General features: G+C 40.8%; 1 protein-coding gene across 1 annotated transcript in view; it reads right to left on the bottom strand.

Annotated features, from left to right (window-relative positions):
- Nucleotides 1–17: 17 nt before the first annotated feature.
- Nucleotides 18–20,018, bottom strand: part of LOC116623739 (splicing factor 3A subunit 2-like) — a 144,882-nt gene continuing 124,881 nt past the window's right edge. Inside the window, exon 7 of the mRNA XM_032391148.1 lies at nt 18–255. Coding sequence (XP_032247039.1) covers nt 240–255 — 16 coding nt within the window. The 3' untranslated portion in view covers nt 18–239. The remainder of the gene's footprint in view (nt 256–20,018) is intronic.

Genomic DNA, 20,018 nt, shown 5'->3' with positions numbered 1-20,018 from the left:
CTCTCTCTCTGTGCTGGGCAGTGGGCAGGAGCTCTCTCTCTGTGCTGCGCAGTGGTCAGGAGCTCTCTCTGTGCTGGGCAGTGGGCAGGAGCTCTCTCTGTGTGCTGGGCAGTGGTCAGGAACTCTCTCTCCGTGCTGGGCAGCGGTCAGGAGCTCTCTCTCCGTGCTGGGCAGCGGTCAGGAGCTCTCTCTCGACCCGTGCGGAGTTTCTGAATGTTGTGAACGGGAGAGCCTCTTCTTTAGGCCTCTGACAGCCTGCAGGATGTTAAACCGAGAATCACAAACAGATGGTAGATAGGATCCTTCCTAAAGGCTTGCAGACCGTCTCTGAAGGCTGTAGGCATTGCCGTAGAAGGCCTCAAAACAGAGAACGTTCACAACATGAAGTAGAAATGCATTAATGAAAAAGAGGTTGGGTCTTAGGTTCCAGTGTTAGCCATTGGGCCAGGCTAACACTACTGACCTGTACAAGTGGAAAACAGATTCATTACACTGATGGAACGAGGCAGCGTGCAAGGATCTCTGGTTTCTGACAAGTCTGATATCCTGACCAACTAACATACAGGCCGCCTGACAAACAACGAGCTCCAGGTCTGGAAAATCTAGTGGAATCTAAAACCAAACCAATCAATGGAGACCTGTCTGCTTGAATCACTGTTGGTTGTGAGTTTGTATCCAAATGAAGCATGTGTTTGAAACTATATAATTTTCATAATGCTCTTGGTTTTCTTTCTTTGTTAAACTTGGATTTTATTTTTCACCCTGAACTTAAAACAGATCAAATTCAAATCAAACCAAATACAGTGCATGCTAAAAGCCCTTAATACACACAATCTGGCTTCTCCCTGCCACCAACACACAAACACACACACACACACACACACACACACAAAACAGGATGTATAAAAAGTAATTATATTTCTTAAAAAGAGGGATAGCATGGATAAGTGGTTTTACTATAGTCACCAAAAAACAATTAAATTTGGAGGTAAAATACACTTGTTTATATTTATTCAGCAAAGATTTATTGACCATCCAATATTGGGAATTAAGGGGACCTACTAAATTAAACTTTAAAAATTTATTTAAGCAATCTCTACACCCAATGTGGAGCTCAAACTCATGACCACGAGATCAAGAATCACACGTTCTTCCGACTGAGCCACCCAGGCACCCCGGGGACCTACTAAATTAACATCAACTTTTTCTCACCTGAATTTGGAAACAAGAGATAGAGAGGTCAGGCAATTGGAAATAAAAATACACAATGTGTGTCTGATAGAAGTTGGATTGAAAGGTACAGGTTAGAAATGCAGAAACTGGATTTCATCCTAGTTAATCTCCCAAACTAGATCTCCAATTGCCCTAGGAGGGATGTGGCCCTGTGACACTATGGTGGGGACAGGCAGATCACAATGTCTCCTCTTGCAGGGGAAGCGTGCCTCCAATAACGGAGGGGAAGGAGGAACCAAACTTTGAACAAAATATCAAAATTTTAAATAAAAGCAGGATTGCTCTTGGACCTGAGTGCTTATCCTACTCCTGGCCGTGGGCGCTAATAACGTGTTCAGCTCACACCGACAACTGTTAAAGTAACATTTGCGAAAGTGAGATACTTTTTCTGCATTCAGTTATCATCTCTATATGTCTTTACTCCTAACTTCTCTCCCATGTTACCGTTCATATCAGAGAGGACCCTCGTGATGATCCCGGGATTGCCTGAATCATCCAAGATCACCTCCCCATGTCAAGGTCCTTAACTAAATCACATCTGCAGTCTCTTCTGCCATGGAGGGTAATATATACATGGATTCTGGGCATTAGGACAGGGACATCTTTGGGAGCCATTATTCTGCCTCCTGGAATACCCCCAGCGTAGCAATGGCTTCCAGGAAAATCTGTCACTGCCTACCACGCTGATTCTCCCAGTGACTTGACCCAGACAGGCAGCTTTCTCTCTCTGTGACAATGTTCAATGGGTCCCAGCACTGCCGGTATGTCTGATGTGCCAGGAGAAACGAGGTTTGAAATGGATAGAAGCTAGTCTGGAGAAATGTCTTCCAATTTTACAGCATGTATATGAAAGAAATTCGCTAGACATTTTCCTAGATTTGACACAACCCCAGGAATTTAAATCATATCCCACTGAGTTCCAACACCTAGGGCCATTTTGTGAGCTTAAACGATATTCGCACCCAAAGCCAACTTAGTCCACATGATGCTAAGAGACTCTTAACAACCTGAATATGTGAATCCGAGAGATTTGCCTTCCACCCTTTCCTCAGGTGACGGCAGTTAAGAAAACCCGAAATGCAACAGAAGGGCTCCAGCCATTCCCCTTCTGCCAACATCAGCTTGATATTCACAACTTTTTAATGCTTGAACTTCACATACTCATGCCCCCTGCCCCCATGTGCATGGAACTTAGGTGCAATTTAAAGTCCTGGCATGAAACCATGAAGCCGGACTATAAAACACCTTATTAAAAAAAAAAAAAAGGCATATGTTTGCCAATTCCTGCCCCCATAATATCTGAAAATGCTGAATGTGAAACTGAAAATACTGTATTTTCCTGGAATCAAGTATTTTCCTCCAGCTGATGTCTTACAAGCCCTCAAGCTGCCCAGCTGCTGTGAAGGTCTTTGTGTGCCCAGGGCCTGGGTGACTCTACGTCAAGCCCTCCACTTGTGCCCTATGGCCCGTATGTGCTGAGTCCCACACAAGCATGCTTAGCTGGCATCCCTGAGGCTGGTTTTTACCTAAGATAACCTATTACCATGAAAACATTTTCTTATCTATTGTTAATATGCCCAGAACTGGATTGACTCACCAAAGGGAAAATTTTGAAGTTTTTCAAAGAAATTTCAAATTTTCTAGCAAAGCCACTTGGTAATCCCAAGACCAGAAGCCTTGAGCCCAAACCCTCCCCCGCCCCCTGACGGTTCAAGAACTTCCCATCGACATGGGTCCCAAATTCTAACTGATGTCTGTTTCTCAGGTTCTCCCAAGAAAAGGCCTGAGTTTAGTATTTGGACTTTCTCAGATGATTTTTTTTTTTTTTCTGCAAAGTAGTCAGGCAGACACATGGCTAAATATCACTTTTATTATTGATAAATGCTACATTAGAAGAGAAGTATTTGATGTTTATCAACAATAGGCTAAAACCAAATCCTAGAAGATTTCTTTTTTTCCACTCAGCAAACAGCAGTGCTAAATGATCCCCAGGGCCCCTCATATCGTATGGGATTGAGATTATAGAGGATCAGACGAGAACACATGCTCTCACTGGGTGGGCTGCCGCCTAGGAGGGAAGAAGCAGAGGCATGTACCCCCAATTCCTTTTCCCTAGGGAAGGAGGGAGTGAGCGGCAGAGAGACCACGAGTCTTGCGCTAATAGATGTTCTTCCTTGAGTAGATGTAAAGAATAGAAAAGAAACTCAATTCTCGCATCGACGCCTCCTTTGTGCCTGGAACTATTCTAGGTAGTCGCAAATGGATTCTCCTTTTTACTGTTTACATATGCAAGTTATTAAAATCCATCTCAAAATGTCCAGATAGCATGTAAAATTTCCAAAATCAAAAAGCACAGTTAAAAATAACTTTGTGCTCCCATTGTTACAAGATTGTGTCCAAAATAAATAACCCATAAATTCACATCATAGAGTCAGTTGGGAACATATGACAAAGAAGACTAGCCAAACTGGCTGCAGAGAGCCACCATAATGACCTTTGGGATAAATATTATGGTCAATTCTTCAGAACTTTAGACGAGAAAAAGGAAAAAAATATCCTCCCAATCCTAGCATTTAAAAAGAAGAGAAGCAATACCCTTTTCTTATAGTATAAATAAATTATTCCCTTTGGAAAAAACTGAGAAGATGCATTTTTCATTTAGAAAATACTTGCCTTTTTGGATAATGTCAGTTACCACAAAGTAACATGATGATGATAAATTCCTCGTATGACTCATCTTTAAAATCACTTGAAATTCACATTGGAAATCGTATGTCCATGGCTACTTTCTATTTCAATTACCGTAAGTGAAAAACATTCTGCAGCATCTCAAGAGGAGAGATTTAACCAACCTGCAACTCAGGCAGGGCTCTTCTCACACTTGTTAAGAGGTAAATGATCCACTTTCCCCAAAGCAATCCGAGAGTCTCAGGACAGTTCGTCAGGAATGGGGTATTCCTACCCAGAGACTTCACGGAAATGCTCCCAGATACCAAACTAACTGTATGTGTGCCTTTTATGCATCAACCAAACCATTCCTGAGAGCAAGACCATTACACTCTGGCCATCATCTCACAGGCTTTTCTGCGTAGCTTGTTGCTAACCATCTGAAACTCACTCTTAGACCTTCCAAAGCCTTTCTGCTCTACTACTGGCCTCTGATTCTTCGGCCGCAAGTATTGGCTTGTTTCAACAAGCTTTAAAAGCTGCCCTGGCAAGATATTTCAAATATAAATGGATCCAGCTACTTGCTAAAGGTCAACAACTTTTGATGGGATCAGCAAGATTCTTCCAACTCTTTCCAATAACTGGTCCAGTATTTTACAATAACTTTCTTTACAATGCTTGTATTTCATAGCGTTTATTGAGCACACAGCACGTTAGTCTATGAGAAGTTAGGACCACTAACCAATATGAAAACAGATACAGGTATGGTGTTGGATAACAATAACCAATAAGGCACAGCCTTATCGTTTTCGTAACAGGGCAGCAAAGAAACTCATCTTTTAGGGTAGAAAGCTGAGGACCTTGGACAAACCTTGAAAACATTTGGTAAATTTGTCACACGTGATAAGTTAAAAGGTGGAGCATGTAATTTTTGCAGGATGTGAATGGAAAAGACAGAAGGTTCTTATGTCCATGGTCTCTAACTGCTTTTGTTAAGGCATTACAGAAAAAGAAGATTAACCGGGGCCGTAATTGGCCAATTTGCAAGCAGAGGATGTAAGGAAATAGGGAGGTCAGAGATTGAGTTATTAAGAAAAAGAAAATTGTGTCTGTTCACCAGCAGGAATTACAAATGTTGCTGGAACCTCCCTCAGAGGCCATCTTAAGCCATTTCAGGCAAATAAAGAAATCAAGCCTTAAGGCAATGATCTGATTCAGGATGTCACCTAATTTATTAGATGACCTCATGGTAGCCAGAATTAAGATGAGAAACTTTTGTGTTAAACTTTTTTTTTTTCCTTCCTTGATTCCTTCTTAGTCAAGTACCTTATAAGGCAGACTTGAAACCTTTCTCCAGAAAAGAGCTTTGGGAAAAACAACAAGAACATGAACCTACTGGGTAGTAAATCAGTTGGAAAACTGCTATGTTTCTGAGGAATTTCTGTTTAATGAAACCACAGTAAGATTTCATGACTGCTATGTATCCGTTCCTCGTTCTTCCTTCTTCTGAATGGAAGATACTCATATCAACCTTGTTATTGAACTGACATTTTACACGTGAGAGGGCACGGGACCAGCTTTTCATTTTTAAATTAAAAAAGTGGGTGATCAGGAGCCTCACACGGACCTGAAGAAGAAAATTGGATCTCTCTCCAGACCCTGTATTTTCAGCTGGATGCTCTCACTACACGGGACTTGGGGTTGTCTTTTAGAATGCAGTCCAGGTATTTCTATTGTGGAAAGTAAGCGATGTGCATCTATTTACGTGCTTGGAGACTGGACTTTGGGTGACTTCTGGGTATTTCCCTAATTTTTTCCTCTCTCTCTCTCTCTCTTTTTTTTTTGTTCTGTGGTTAAAGTCACTGCACACTTTGTTCCTGGTTTCTAGGTACAAGTGTGGTCTGTATCTACTTTTCAGAAGGGGGAAGTAAACAGAATTATTGCGTGGGACTTCCAGGTCCTTATGGGGGCTTATGCAGAACTCTCTCCCTTTTCTTTCTTGCTGGCTAAAATCTGGGACACACAGAATTGCATTAAGAGCCATGTGAGGAGGGTGAGAGTCTCCTGCTCTCCTGGGGGTCTTTCTTGGATGATCCTTTGGAGCCAGATCTACCTTTACACTCTGGACCCAGTAAGAGAGAAAAGCATGTCTGTCTTTTTGATCCATTGTGTTAAGCTTTCTCTGTTATATAACTACTTAGCTTTTACCTTCGTATATAATAGTCAGGAAAGGTGCTAAACAAGCAAACAGTCCCGACACTGGAAAATTTGATCTTTACAAAAATACTTGTTAATTTCCACCGGCTCTTGTCTTCTTTGTCCATTACTATCAGCGGAAAGAGCCCCAGATGGCTCCAGCCGTTCTTGCCATCAATTCAAAAGGATCACTGAGATGAGCCTTCTGCAACCTTCGTAAAACACAGATCCCCTTGAAGGAAAAGTAAATTCACTGTGTTCCTGTTACTCCACCCTATTTAAGAGACAGCCAGTTCAGAAGATGAAGCTGTGAGCTTTCCACAGACATGTGCTTCAATTGCCTCAAAAAATTTTAGCTGGGGAAGAAAAGTTTTGCCTTCTTTGTGTGCTGACTCTCAACACTATCTGTCAATTAATCAATTTTGGTATCCTTATTAAATATTTATTGTGTTGGAACCACGCAATGGGGAGAATAACAAGCAGCTTGAAAAAATTCCTCGTGCCAGTCCTCCAAATGTATTTATAAAAACAGAAAAGTACACCATGTGGCACCTGCCGGTCCCTGATGCACTGCCAGGCTGGCCAAAATGTGCAAGAGAGGAGGCATCCTGTGCATCTGAGCTGCCTGAGGCTACAGGGAGAAGCGGCAGGCTTGAGGGGTGAAGAGAGTTTTTATATTATGTGAAGAGACTTGTTTTTCCATAGAGGGAAGGTGGAGAAAGCAAAAACATCCAGTTATTCCTTAATTCGTTCCCCATCTATTTATCAAGCACCTATCCCATGCTGTCAACTGTGGTGGAAAGTGGACATACAGAGAGCTTGCCCTCTAGAGGAAGAAATAAAATATTAGCAGACGAAATAATTACGTGCTACGAAAGAAAAGGCCAAGAAGTTATAAATGGCAATGCCATGAGGAGACACAAAAGGAGTTGATTTAAGGGGCGCCTGGATGGCTTAATCGGTTAAGCATCCGACTCTGTTTTTTTTTTTAAAGATTTTATTTATTTATTTGACAGAGAGAGAGAGCACAAGCAGGGGAAGCGGCAGAGGGAGAAGGAGAAGCAGGCTCCCCGCCGAGCAGGGAGCCCAACGTGGGGCTCGATCCCAAGACCTTGAGATTATAACCTGAGACGAAGGCAGACGCTTAACCAACTGAGCCACCCGGGTGCCCCAAGCGTCCAACTCTTTATTTCAACTCAGGTCATGATCTCAGGGTTATGAGTTAGAGCCCAGCATAGGTTCCGTGCTGGGTGTGGAGGCTGCTTAAGATTCTCTCTCTCCCTAGGGTCCTGGGATCGAGCCCCGCATCGGGCTCCCTGCTCCGCGGGAAGCCTGCTTCTCCCTCTCCCACTCCCCCTGCTTGTGTTCCCTCTCTCACTGTGTCTCTCTCTGTCAAATAAATAAATAAAATCTTTAGGGAAAAAAAAAAGATTCTCTCTCTCCCTTTCCCTCTGCCTTTCTCTCTCCCCTCATCTCTCTCTCCAAAAAAAAAAAAGAGTTGATTTAAATAGGGTCCACAAGTTCTCTCAGGGAAGGACATTTCATTTGTGAACTAAAGAATAAAAAGACAGTAGCTGGTAGCCATGTGAAGGAGTGGAGGGATGCATTTCTAGGTGGCGGAAATACCACCTGCAAGGAGTGTAAACAGTCGAAAGGCCCAGTGCGTTTTGATACCAATGACTGTGGTGGGGTTGGTGGGTGGGGTATGAGGGAAAGGTTCTCATGAGGTGAGAATGACAAGCAAGAAAGGGCTGCTTCACACAGAACCTTGAGGTCACACTAAAGAATCAGGAGATAATGAATTTGCCTGAGAGGACAGCTTTGGAGATGAGGAAGCTGGACCAGGAAGACCACAGAGGTGGTTCCCTGGGGGCAGGTAACAAGAATGCTTACAGTGACCCCATTTTATGGGTCCCTGAAGGCAAAGGCATTTAAGATTACCTATTACAACATGGGACCAACAGCAGTGTTGAGCCAAGTCGCATCTAGGGAGATCAACCAGTGGTAGGTTAAGGATGGAGGTGGGCAGTAGGGCAGGATGGATACGGGCAAAGCTATTGCCAAGTTCCAACAGAAAGATCAGGGTAGGACTAATGAAAACGAACAGAGTCATCACAACAAGATACCCTAAGCAGGAACACTCTTTGGGACTTGGTGAGTAGTTAGCTAAGAGAGGTCAAGGAGAAAAGAAGGTCAGAAATAATTCCAAATAATTCCAAAATTTCCCATGTAAATCATCGGGAAATAAATGGTGGTTTCCATAATATTCAGAGAAACACATAGTATTTACAAAGAAATCACTTTGTAGCAGAAAAAATCATAATAAAGATGACTTTTTATTCTCCCATCTCAATTAAGGTTTATTGAAGTTATCACAGCTTAAGTAAGACCCATCATGAGGATCTGGAACCTGGCCCTCGTTGGTATGTACAAACGTGGCATTCGATTGTTCCCTCGGACTATTTCAAGGTGATGAAAGACAAAGGGAGACGGGCCAGTGACGTGAATGCTACGTTTATGCGGGTGAACAACAAACGACCGCGATGCACGCTGTGGGAGTGAACTCCAGTTGAAGAGAGAAGTGTGCATCTGTGGTGGGGGGAATGGATGCACACGTATGCTTTCTTGCAGGACCTGTAGATCATCTGCTGCCATGGCGCCCACTGTCATCATCTGTGAAACGGGAAAGGAACCTCCGGAACGTCCTAGGAAGGATGTCCACCAGAGGCGTTCACTCTGACAGGTGGTTAAGTTTCAGAAGCCACACCTGTCACGCTAATTTAATAAATAGCAGGGAAGGAGTGCCACGCCTACTGGCTCCCCACAAATCACGGGGCAAGTAAAATGCATCTGGGCCCCACACGTGCATCCTCTGTATCAGGCAATCACAACTTCTTCTGAGGGTCTGACGAAAGCAAAGGAGAAGAGCCAGGGCAGAGGCTTCCTAGGCTGTGGACATTCTCACACTCGCAGGTGGCCAGGGGCCCTGCACGAGGACAGCTACGCTAAGTGACACAAGCCACGAAAGGACAGATGTTGTTGGACTGCACTCATAGGAGGCACACAGAGGGGTCAAATTCACAGAGACGGAAGGTAGAGTGGTGCCTGTCAGGAGCGGTGGGAGGAGAGAGAGGGAGGACTTAGTATTTAATGCGGACAGGGTTTCAGTTTTGCAAGATGGACAAGTTTTGCAGATGGATGGTGGCGATGCTTGCACACAGTGGGAATGTAGTTAATGCCCCTGAGCGTACACTGAACGTAAAATGGCAAATTTTAGGTTATATATGTGTTACCACAATTAAAAGAAAGTTTTAATACACACACACACACACACACCCCCAAAAAACTCACACAACCAAGAAGTCTTCAGTGAATTATTGGATAAATAAACTGTGGTACATCGGGGCAATGGGGTATTATTCAGCGCTAAAAAGAAATGAGCAGTCACAAAAGCCACGAAAAGCCAAAGAGGAGCCATAAGTGGAGAAAGCAAAGCCATGGAGACAGTGAAAGACCAGGGATTGTAGGGGTCAGGGGAAGGAAGGGATGAACAGGGGGAGCACAGAGGTTTTTTAGGACAGTGAAAATACTACATATGATAGAACCATGTCATTGTACATTTGTTTAAACCCACAGAACATAGGGCATCAAGGGCGAACAACAATGTAAATTATGGACTCTGGATGATAACAACGTGTCAATATAGGCTCATCGGTTGTAACAAATGTCCCATTCTGGTGGAGGATGCTGATAACGGGGCAGGCTGTACATATATGGGGGCAGGGGGTGCATGGGAAATCTCTATTTTATCCTCAGTTCTGCTGTGAACCTAAAGCTGCTCTAAAAAATAGCCTTAGGGGGCGCCTGGGTGGCTCAGTCGTTAAGCGTCTGCCTTGGGCTCAGGTCATGATCCCGGGGTCCTGGGATAGAGCCCCGCATCGGGCTCCCTGCGCCGCGGGAAGCCTGCTTCTCCCTCTCCCACTCCCCCTGCTTGTGTTCCCCCTCTCACTGTCTCTTTCTCCGTCAAATAAACAAATAAAATCTTTTAAAAACATAAAAAAATAAAAACAAAAAATAGCCTTAGTAAAGAAAAATATATCAATGAAAAAATCAACTTCTCCTTGATCTCCAGCATTGACTTAAATTAGCATCTTCGTGTTATGTATATAGATGCAAATGTAAACTGATTATACACTCCTTGATCTTTAGCATTATACAACAATAAAAGCAAACCAAATTTACGAGTTAAAAGCAAACAAAATCAATAAAATCCAAATTATTGTTAATTTAATGTGACAGAAGCTACTGTGTTGCTAAAACCAGATGCCTGCTTAGAACATAACTGTGGAGCTAGCTCCCAGGTGCAGGTCTGCTGAACTTGGCATACAAAACTGCAGGGTGATGCGCTCAACTGCAATGGACCCCATCCTTATCACCCATGTGCGCTTCTCTCTTTTTGGAAGAACAAAGTTCATCCAGACAACTGTGTTGAAATCATTCGGTATTCTTTGGAATAAACATATCATTGATGGACCTGGCCCATCTCTCTTTTTTTCTCACTACTTGAAATAAGCAAAGGACCTAGAGAATTGCAAAAACAAAGGTACTGAGACCTCACAATGAGCCTTGTATAAAGTTAGCCATCTTGATGATGCTGGGCATGCTTCATCCATTTTTAGATTATCATCAAAATGAAGACAAAAAATAAGAAGAAACAATATGGTAGAACATCAGCCAAATACCAAAAACCTGTCTGTACACTCTCAGACTGGATTCAATGACAGACCAGTATTGAACTATTTTCATATTCTTCCTGGAATATGTTCAGATGGGTTCAGAGGCAAAGAAATGGAAATAGAAGCTGATACAGGATTTAAATTCAGCTGTTATTTAATCACAGTGTGAGAAAATAATAACAATTTCTCCAACATGTTTTCCTCTCTTGAAAAAAGGATCAGGTTGTGTCTGCAATCCATTCTTTCTTTAAAACTCTAGCTTTAATACGATAGTTTTTTGGTTGGTGATGCTATATATTAAGTGTAATAAAATCTCAATTGCAATAAAATAATTTAAAAAACAGTGTTACCATTATACACTAGAGCACGCACTGTCTAATTCAAATAACTGTGAAATAAACATTGATACATATTATGTATCAATGTTTTAAGTTTAGGCTTCTCCCAGCCAGCCATGAATAGATTTTTGTACTTTCCTCAGCAGAGCTCAAAACAAAGTTACAGTACCCCCATTAGTGCAATCCTGAACTTAATAAATCAGCTGTACTTCTCTTATACATTTCCTGTGTGTCCCATAAAAATGACATAAATTGATACATACTAGGGATTTGCAAATATCTTCAGGAAAGGGTGAGATATTAATATGTTTGTCTTTGCAGGCCACATGGGCGGCTATTCAGCTCTGTCATTGCAGCAAAAAACAGGTATAGACAATATGTAAATAAATGACCTTGGATATGTTCCAATAAAACTTTATTTATAAAAATAGGTAGCCGACTGAGTTCAGTGAAGAGCTGCCATTTGCTAATCCCTGGTACATATGAAGGACACAATATGATAATGTAAATGTAAAAAAATGTAGAACAGTTTTGATACTCCTATAATAGTTTTAGGATGTTGAAACACTGCAACTTCAAAGTTTAAAGCATCAGACTTTAATAGGAAATTGTACACATTTCTTAAATGTTTCAAAGTATAGTATTCATGTGTATGAAAATTAACTTGATACAGTGCAAATATGTTTTTTTTTCTCATTTGGATTATGCCTAAACTTTGTAAGGTGAAAGCAAACAAGCAATCGAATTTCCTTTCAACATCTTCCTTGATATAAAGTTGAAGAGAGACTCAAGAATAATTTGGTGTCAATGAACAGTTAGTTACACTTTCCACAGTATTTTTTCTATAATAAGCGATCTTAGAAGATAAAGATTTGATAGCCTTTTTGCAAAGCAAATTTAGTTTCTTTTTCAGAATTTTAATAGTAAGAATTTCTTTCTTCTCTTTAACAAGAGTATTAATCTGCTTTAATGTAAGTTATTTCTTCTTCAAGGTTTTGCTGCAGTTGGAAGTTACACATCATCTTCATTCCACTGATAAAAACATGGATTTTCTGTCAGTTTAGAATAAGCATCAATGCAGAAAAAATCCTTGTACAAAATACAGTGTTAGCATATACTAGAACACGGCTTACTGTCTTAAATTATTGTAAAAGTAGACATCAATTTATAGCGAATAAAATGTGTATATGTCATCTCAAATTAAGACTTAACTTAAAATCCAAGGTTAAGTCAGCATGACAGCTGTGAAAGAAATTTAAATTTTATTTATGGGTTATGTTTTTTGGTCAATGTTTTAATGAATACAATTCCAATCTTATGGTCAATCTGAAAGCATTTGACTATAAACAATAATAATAAAATCTTAAAAATAAACAGACCCAAAAGGAAATAATGAAGGACACTCCCCTAATTCACAAAGAACAGAAGATAAAAATGTTCCTAACTGTTCACCTTGAAGGGAAATTAAATTTGGGTCCAATAATCATACTGTTATTCAGAAAGCCTTTGGAAATGCAAGGGAAATTCTGACGCTGAACACTGAACACTATTTTAAATCTCCCTGATAATATGTAATGCATGCCTCTTCTCTTAAGGGTTTATAGAGATTTAGGCAGCCTGGAAGATGAGGGAGGAATTAAACATCAACATTTTAGGATCATCGAGAAATTTAAACCCATCTATTCATACATTCTTCCTTCAAAGAAGCTTCAGGTTTAGATTTAAATAATATATTTATTTTTATGAATAATCAACAATCCAAATAAATTTTATTTTAGTTCTGGTAGATGCTGACAACGTACAGAATGACTGGGAAAACACTAACTCCGAAAAATGAAAAAAAAAAAATAGATTAAGTTATAAAATTGGGTCCTGTTTTGCAATATCCTAAGATCTCAGATTTGACTACAATTTTCAGGTAGCATCGGTTCCAAAGATGAGTTTGAGATTCATGCAGAGAGACACAAATGATTGTCAGAAAAAATGTGAAGCAAAAATAAAAAAAATCCCTAAAAGAAATAGATGGGAAAAGCAGGATTTCTGCAGTTCTTTTTTTTTTTTTAAGATTTTATTTATTTGAGAGAGAGAGAGAGAGCAAACATGAGTAGGGGTGAGGAGGAGAGGGAGAGGCAGAAGCTGACTTCCCACTGAGCAGGGAGCCCGACATGGGGCTCGATCCCAGGACCCCGAGATCATGACCCGAGCTGAAGGCAGACGCTTAACTGACTGAGCCACCCAGGCACAGCTTCTGCTAGTTCTTAAATGATAAAGTTTTTACTCACCCCACCAAAATCATAAGATGATGTGTTACAGAATTTTTTACATACGGGATGCCTGGGTGCAGGTAGTAGAGCGACCGACCCTTGGTTTTGGCTAGGTCATGATCTCAGGGTTCTGAGATAGAGCCCTCTGTCAGGCTTCTCGCTCAGCACAGAGTCTGCTTGAGACTCTCTCCCCTCTGCCCCTCCCTCCACCACTTGCTTGCACTTTCTCTCTAAAATAAATAAATAGTTTTTAAAAAAGAATTTTTTTACATGTAAACAGTAAGGATATGCTTGAAGTTTGGGAAAAATCAAACCTTTTTGGAAACTGGAATAACCATGTTCCAGTGCAACATAACTATGAATTATGCATCCCACAGGCTGAGAAATGCTATGAGTCCAGTATCAGTTCTTCTCTCAATGAGTAGTGTTGATAGCATTCCTTTCCCACTTACGAGTCTGTTCTGTTTGTGGATCCTACGGTCTACTGTAGAATATTTCAATGGCTATGATCAAGGTGACTTTGGCCTATCCACATAAATTTCTCCATTGTATCTGATACTCTCCTGATTTTATCAAAAAGACTGTACACAAATTAAGTTTCCAAATAAGGCAACATAAGATCATTCATTTCAAAATAAATCAATACCACAGAATGAGCAAGGGGATTCGGGGTCAGAAGATCTGGGTTAAAATACCGAACTCTACCAGCAGCTGGGCACTTAGCAACTCTGATGTGGTTAGATTCTTTCTCTCCATGTCTCTCTATGAATATTGATCTGATCCAACTCCCTGGAAGGAGTTTTATTTTGTAAAATAAGATGAGATCTGTGAAAGTACTTAGCCAAAGGAGAAATCTCTATACGGCAACAGTCAAGGGAATGTAACATAAGAGGCGGCAGGATGGGAGGCAGAAGACCAGCTTCTAACTCTACACTTACATTTAACCAGCTGTGTGACCCCGAGGAACCCACGCAAGGACAGCAGTGTTGCAGAATCGTTGTAGATTTGGAGAGAGGTGAATCTGCCCTCAATTCCCTATTAACTGTGTACCACTGAACATATTTATTATCTTTTCCCTCAATGTCCAAATTTGTCAAGAGTAGATGATGAACCTTCAGAGGGTTTGTGTGGGAATTAGATTACATAAAGTCTGTAAAGCAAAGACCCCCAGTGATTGGTACGAAGTAGCTTCTCAGTGACCGAACGTTCCCGTTGAATGTTTAGTACATGAAGGTGCACCTACCAATCTGTGTCGGCAGGGGAAACCTTCACCAGGTCTTGCACATGTCAGCTTGGCTTTGCTGATTATTTCCCCTTCTGAAGAGGTCTATCCACGCTGCTGAATTCACAGACTATATTCATCCCTCAAGACTGAAGTCAAACTTCATCTTTCAAGCAGAGCCTTTGCTAGACTTCCTATCTTCAGCCAACTTCCCCTCTGAATTCCTAGGGCAATTACTGTCTTCAATTCATAATTAACCCCTGCCATATTACCAAAGCGTCACTCCTCCCAATTTTTTAAATTCTTACTTATGTATTGATTTGTTGGATTTTTATGGTTTTTTTTTTCTATTTACCGCTACATCTTCTAGCTCCTCATAGTGTCTTAAGTAATGCAGGGCTCAAGGAGTAATTTTTTATCTCATTTGTTGTGATTTTTCCATGTGTGCACCTAAACTCATGGCCCTCATTTTGCTAGAGGCCCACAAAAATAGACAGAACTATAAAATATATATTTTACTTATTTTTCAGCTTTTATTTTCAAAATGCATTTGCAAACACTGCGTCATTTCATCCTCTACTATCCTCAAAATGAAAGATACGTCAAGTACAGTTAGTTCCATTTTTTAAGGTGGGAAATTCATTCATCAAGAGGTGCTCACCAGATTTGAGCAACATTTCATAGAAAGGTCACTGTTGCCTCTGTTTGTTATCCCTCTTCATTTTGATTAAATTAACTTCTTGATTCAAAAATCACATTAAAGATAATATTTTCATGATGAAAAATCAAAATACACATTAAAAAAAACCCCTGAAACCAAGATTCCACAGACATATATATATATATATACACACCTTAGTATTTCAAAAGAAAAATGAAAACATTTAATTTGCATATTCAGACACCTGTGAACACTGACCTATTTTTTTTTTTTTTACTCAAAAGATTTTGTAGTGTTTATCTACAGACCTAGCATTATATATTCTCTGACTTTGAAAAGCAGGGGTGAGTTGGCTATAGTCATATAAATGTGGATGCCGCCAAGCTCTGTGTGCGTGTGCACGCGTGTGTTATTTTCCACTGGGGACATTTAGACACTTGACAAATTAGAGTGTTCTTTATACAATATATTACTGAGTTGGACCACAGCAAATTCCCTACCCAAGAGCTCTTCTGGAGCATTTTTTCCAGTCTTGCTGAATCTCGTATCTAGTTACTAGTTCAATATAGGCAAAAAAAAGATGCTGATGTTAAAAAAATAAATCTAACAGTTGCAGAAATAATTAAGAAGGTCTCTTGGCTATTGGTCAGTCCCACAGCTGTACTCATAGTAACTGAAAGACCATTTCTGTGGGAAAGAACTACCTCAAGGCACTGCATGATACAGAGATGGGAGATGAAATAAAATTTAGATCATTTGAATATTCACTTGCTCTGACCATACTGGAATACAAACTTGAAATGACTAGTGGCAATGCAATTTAAAGGTTCTTAAAAGTAACACAGGCTTTTTTTTTTTTTTTTTAGGGTGGTAGAGGCATTAATTTAGCAAATGCAGTAAAACTCCTTAGTTTGCATTTTAATATCTCCTGAGGTCAGAGTACAGCAAAATCATTCTCAAAACTTATGCAAATTAGTATTTTGATAGATCACCTTGTTAGTATGATTCAACCATGTCACAACAGAAGATGTGGTCAGATGACAGCATTAAGTTGCAATAGCCCTTATTCATCAAAAATATCTTAAATTACTCATTCAAAAAAGGGGGAAAGATGGTTCTAATCCTTGTAAGTGATGAAAATACTGTATCTGATCACTTTTTCACTGTCAGATTAGCCTATTTTTACTTCAACGTGAGAACAAATGCCAAACGCTTAAACAAAGAGATGAAATTAAGTGAGCCGGGGGATGCCTGGGTGGCTCAGTCGGTTCAGCGTCTGCCTTCGGCTCAGGTCATGATCCCAGGGTCCTGGGATCGAGTCCCACATCGGGCTCCTTGCTGAGCAAGGAGCCGGCTTCTCCCTCTGCCTGCCTCTGTCTCTCTCTCTCTGATAAATAAATAAAATCTTATATATATAAAAAAAGAAATTAAGTGAGCCGGTTTTCAAGGAGGCAAGCAAGTACCCCTGTGCATCTCCACATGGGAGGGCCTGAGTACAACACGTTACTGATTAATGTGGAAGGAAGGAAGGAAGGAAGGAAGGAAGGAAGGAAGGAAGGAAGGAAGGAAGGTGCACTTGTATAGCTCCCTGATTAAGGGACACAACACCCTGATTAAGACGGGAGGGAACAATTTAATACATTCTAGAGGAGCACCATATCCAAAGTTTTAAAGTAGAACATTTTTCAGTTAAAGTATAGGCATCATTTACTCAAAATCATGTTCATATTTAGAATACAGGGTTTAGCTAACGGGACTGGATGAAATGGACTCTTCCTATACGATTAATGCAGCTACATACAGATTTAGTAGTTTTTTATGTGCTATCCTGGGAATATTTTTAGGATTTATAACATTATTTATATGAGACAATGTGTCATGAATTCAAGCAACCACTTACAAATGGACTGTTGGAAATTTCCTAATATAATAAACACATCCTCAAGACAATATACAATGTTGCTTAGTATCTGCAGGAGTGTTTTATTGTCCACTGAAATTTTTACCTTCAGTGATAATATGACTTGCAGAGCCGTGAGGTATTAAGAGTAGGAGAATGATTATCGAGGCTGAAACCCTTATGAAACTGGGGAAAATTTGCCAATGTGTTTGAATTTTTAGGAGTTATAGGAAATAAGAAAAATGCCTACTAGGTGCTTCCCCATATGTGACAGGAATATGGCAGAATTGGAAAATGACAACCACGTGCTCTTATCTTGAAGGGGCCACAAAAGACCTATTTCAGTGAAAGTCTGGATCAAAAGGCACTTTAGAACCCCGTTCCCCACTGGGTACTGAAAGAGAGATTACTGCCTTCTATCTCAGCACTCAGCCAGGCATGGTGCGATTGTCACAGGCAACACCAGACTGGTGATGACTAGAAATTTAAACCTGCCCCTTTGGAGAAGGTGAGTTGCCCTAGATACTTAGAAGCCTAATTCAACACAGAGAAGATGGGTCCATGGAGGAGAGTCAGCCAGGTGCACAAGGAAAGTCAACAGAAGTTATGCAGAATGGACAGAGGATTGGCATCGAGGTTAAAAACTTAGGCTTTGGGATGGATTGATCACGAGGGTACGTTCAGACTCTGCCACTCCCTGGCTATGCATCCCATGCCATAATTTTAAACTTCTGACTCTGACTTTTTTCCTTATGTAAAATGGGAAGAATACTTTAAACTTTATAAACTGGTAGAGGTTAAGGGGATTAGGTGTCCTAAGTATCTGATGCACCACAGGAACTCGTGTTACTGAGCCAAGTAATGTTACTTGATGAGAGGCACCCAGAGTCTCAGCCATCACTGTCCCAAAGCAAAGTGGAGGAGGAGGAGGAGATGCAGGGACAGGGGGCGGACAAGAGGCATCACATGGCTCTTTAAGGAGAAAGCAGTGCCTCAAAGCATTAGGCTTTGAATCCCTCCCCCGACCAGCACCAGCACCACTACCAAAGTCTGCCTCTAAGATCACTCCCAAGGAAACAAATTCAACCCAAAGGGAAGGGAGCTATACAAGTGCACCTCTCAGAGGGGTCCACTGCTCCTTCCTTTCCAACTACCTGCAAGCCCTTACCATCAACACAGACATTTGGAAGATGCTTACTAGGGTTGCTCACCCTCAAGGCAAGGTCTGGGAGACTTCCAAGTTTGGGGAGTTTGGGGTTCGGGGGAGGACAGTGATGTCATAGATCACGGATCACTAGAACCAGAAAAGGCAGGTGGCATGTCACAAGAGAGGGACAAAATAGAATCTGTTTATTACCTCACTTGCACAAAACCACGAGGACTTGATGCTAAGTACCCCAATGCTCTAAAGATAGAACGCAGTTACACTTAACACACAGGATTAACTGGCCCAACCGAGGCAAAAAGACAGCTGCAGAGACCAGGACCTCAGCTCCACCAACAAGGGAGACACCCACACATAGAGGACACATTGCCAGTCATATGGAAATAAACCTACTATGTCCTGTTTATGTACCAAATGCTTACGCACTTCAAATCATTAAAATGTTTGGCTCAATCTTTTCAAAACTGCTATAATATGTAAAAATTGCTTCTGTTCTTTATCAATGGCTGTTTTGCCATCTGAAATTACATGGTAAAGGTAAATTCCTATTAACTAAGACAGAGAAGCTTAAAAAACTTTGGTGTTCCAAAGATTAAATTGCTAATGTATGTATGTTTCTTGAGTTTTAACTAACTGAAACCCAACTTTGATTTCTGTGATTGCCCTCTTTTATCTTTCCTTTGTTCACAGTACTCTCTCAACTCTAATGGTAGCTGGTTTGATATCTAAGCCATGAATACAAAGAATGCAACATCCATTTGGTCATTCAAGATGGTGGCAGTTGGATGGAGACTTCCATGTGGATTCAATACTTAATACTTAACCTGCAGTTGCTTTTCTGCCAAAACATTCTTCAACACTCAAAAGAAATTAAAAATGTATGGTGATATGAAAAAAAAACTGATATGAACACAGCTCTTTTCAGATAATCTGCTGCCATATTTTCATGTTTGCCTACGCTGTTCTTGCTCCATCTGAGTAGAGGGCTTTATTTTGTTTATTTTGTTTAAAGTAGGCTCCACACCAGCATGGAACCCAATGTGTGGCTCAAACTCACAACTCTGAGATGAAGACACAAGCCGGGATCAAGAGGAGGACTCTCAACTGACCGAGCCACCCAGGCGCCCCAGAAGTAGAAGATTTAACGAGCTTCAGAAAGGTGAGAATAAACCAGACCAGACTTCCAGAGATGTAATTCTTTTCACCTTTTCCAAAAGTTGGAAGAGTTTCCTCAGATCAATCAAACAGCTGCAGTAATTAGGCATGACAAGGTTTCATCCACATACTCTTTTGTCTAATGAATTCCCAAATGGTGCAGCGTTGATGACTTTTAATTACCAGACCACCCACAGTCACTCACATTCACTGGAGATCACCCAAAGTCACTCATTCACTGGAGATCCCATCTATCTTTTCCCTCAAAGAAATGAACATAGGGGCAGCAGGACTTAGTCTAGACTTCTATTCTTAGACTATGACACATCCAGAAGAACAGTGACTACAATAAGTAGCCACAACATGAACAATGCACTGTTTTAGTTTGCTAGTGGATCAGGTTTAAGCTGTTTATCTCTATATATGGTACACAAGGAAAGCATTAATCAACCTCAGGGCAGCTCACAAAAACCAGCAACAG

The sequence above is a fragment of the Phoca vitulina genome, unplaced genomic scaffold, assembly GCF_004348235.1.
Source record: "Phoca vitulina isolate PV1807 unplaced genomic scaffold, GSC_HSeal_1.0 scaffold60, whole genome shotgun sequence".
In the NCBI taxonomy this organism is placed as follows: Eukaryota; Metazoa; Chordata; class Mammalia; order Carnivora; family Phocidae; genus Phoca; species Phoca vitulina.
The sequence above is the reverse complement of the archived record's forward strand: the minus strand, read 5'-3'. Positions and strand labels throughout refer to the sequence as shown.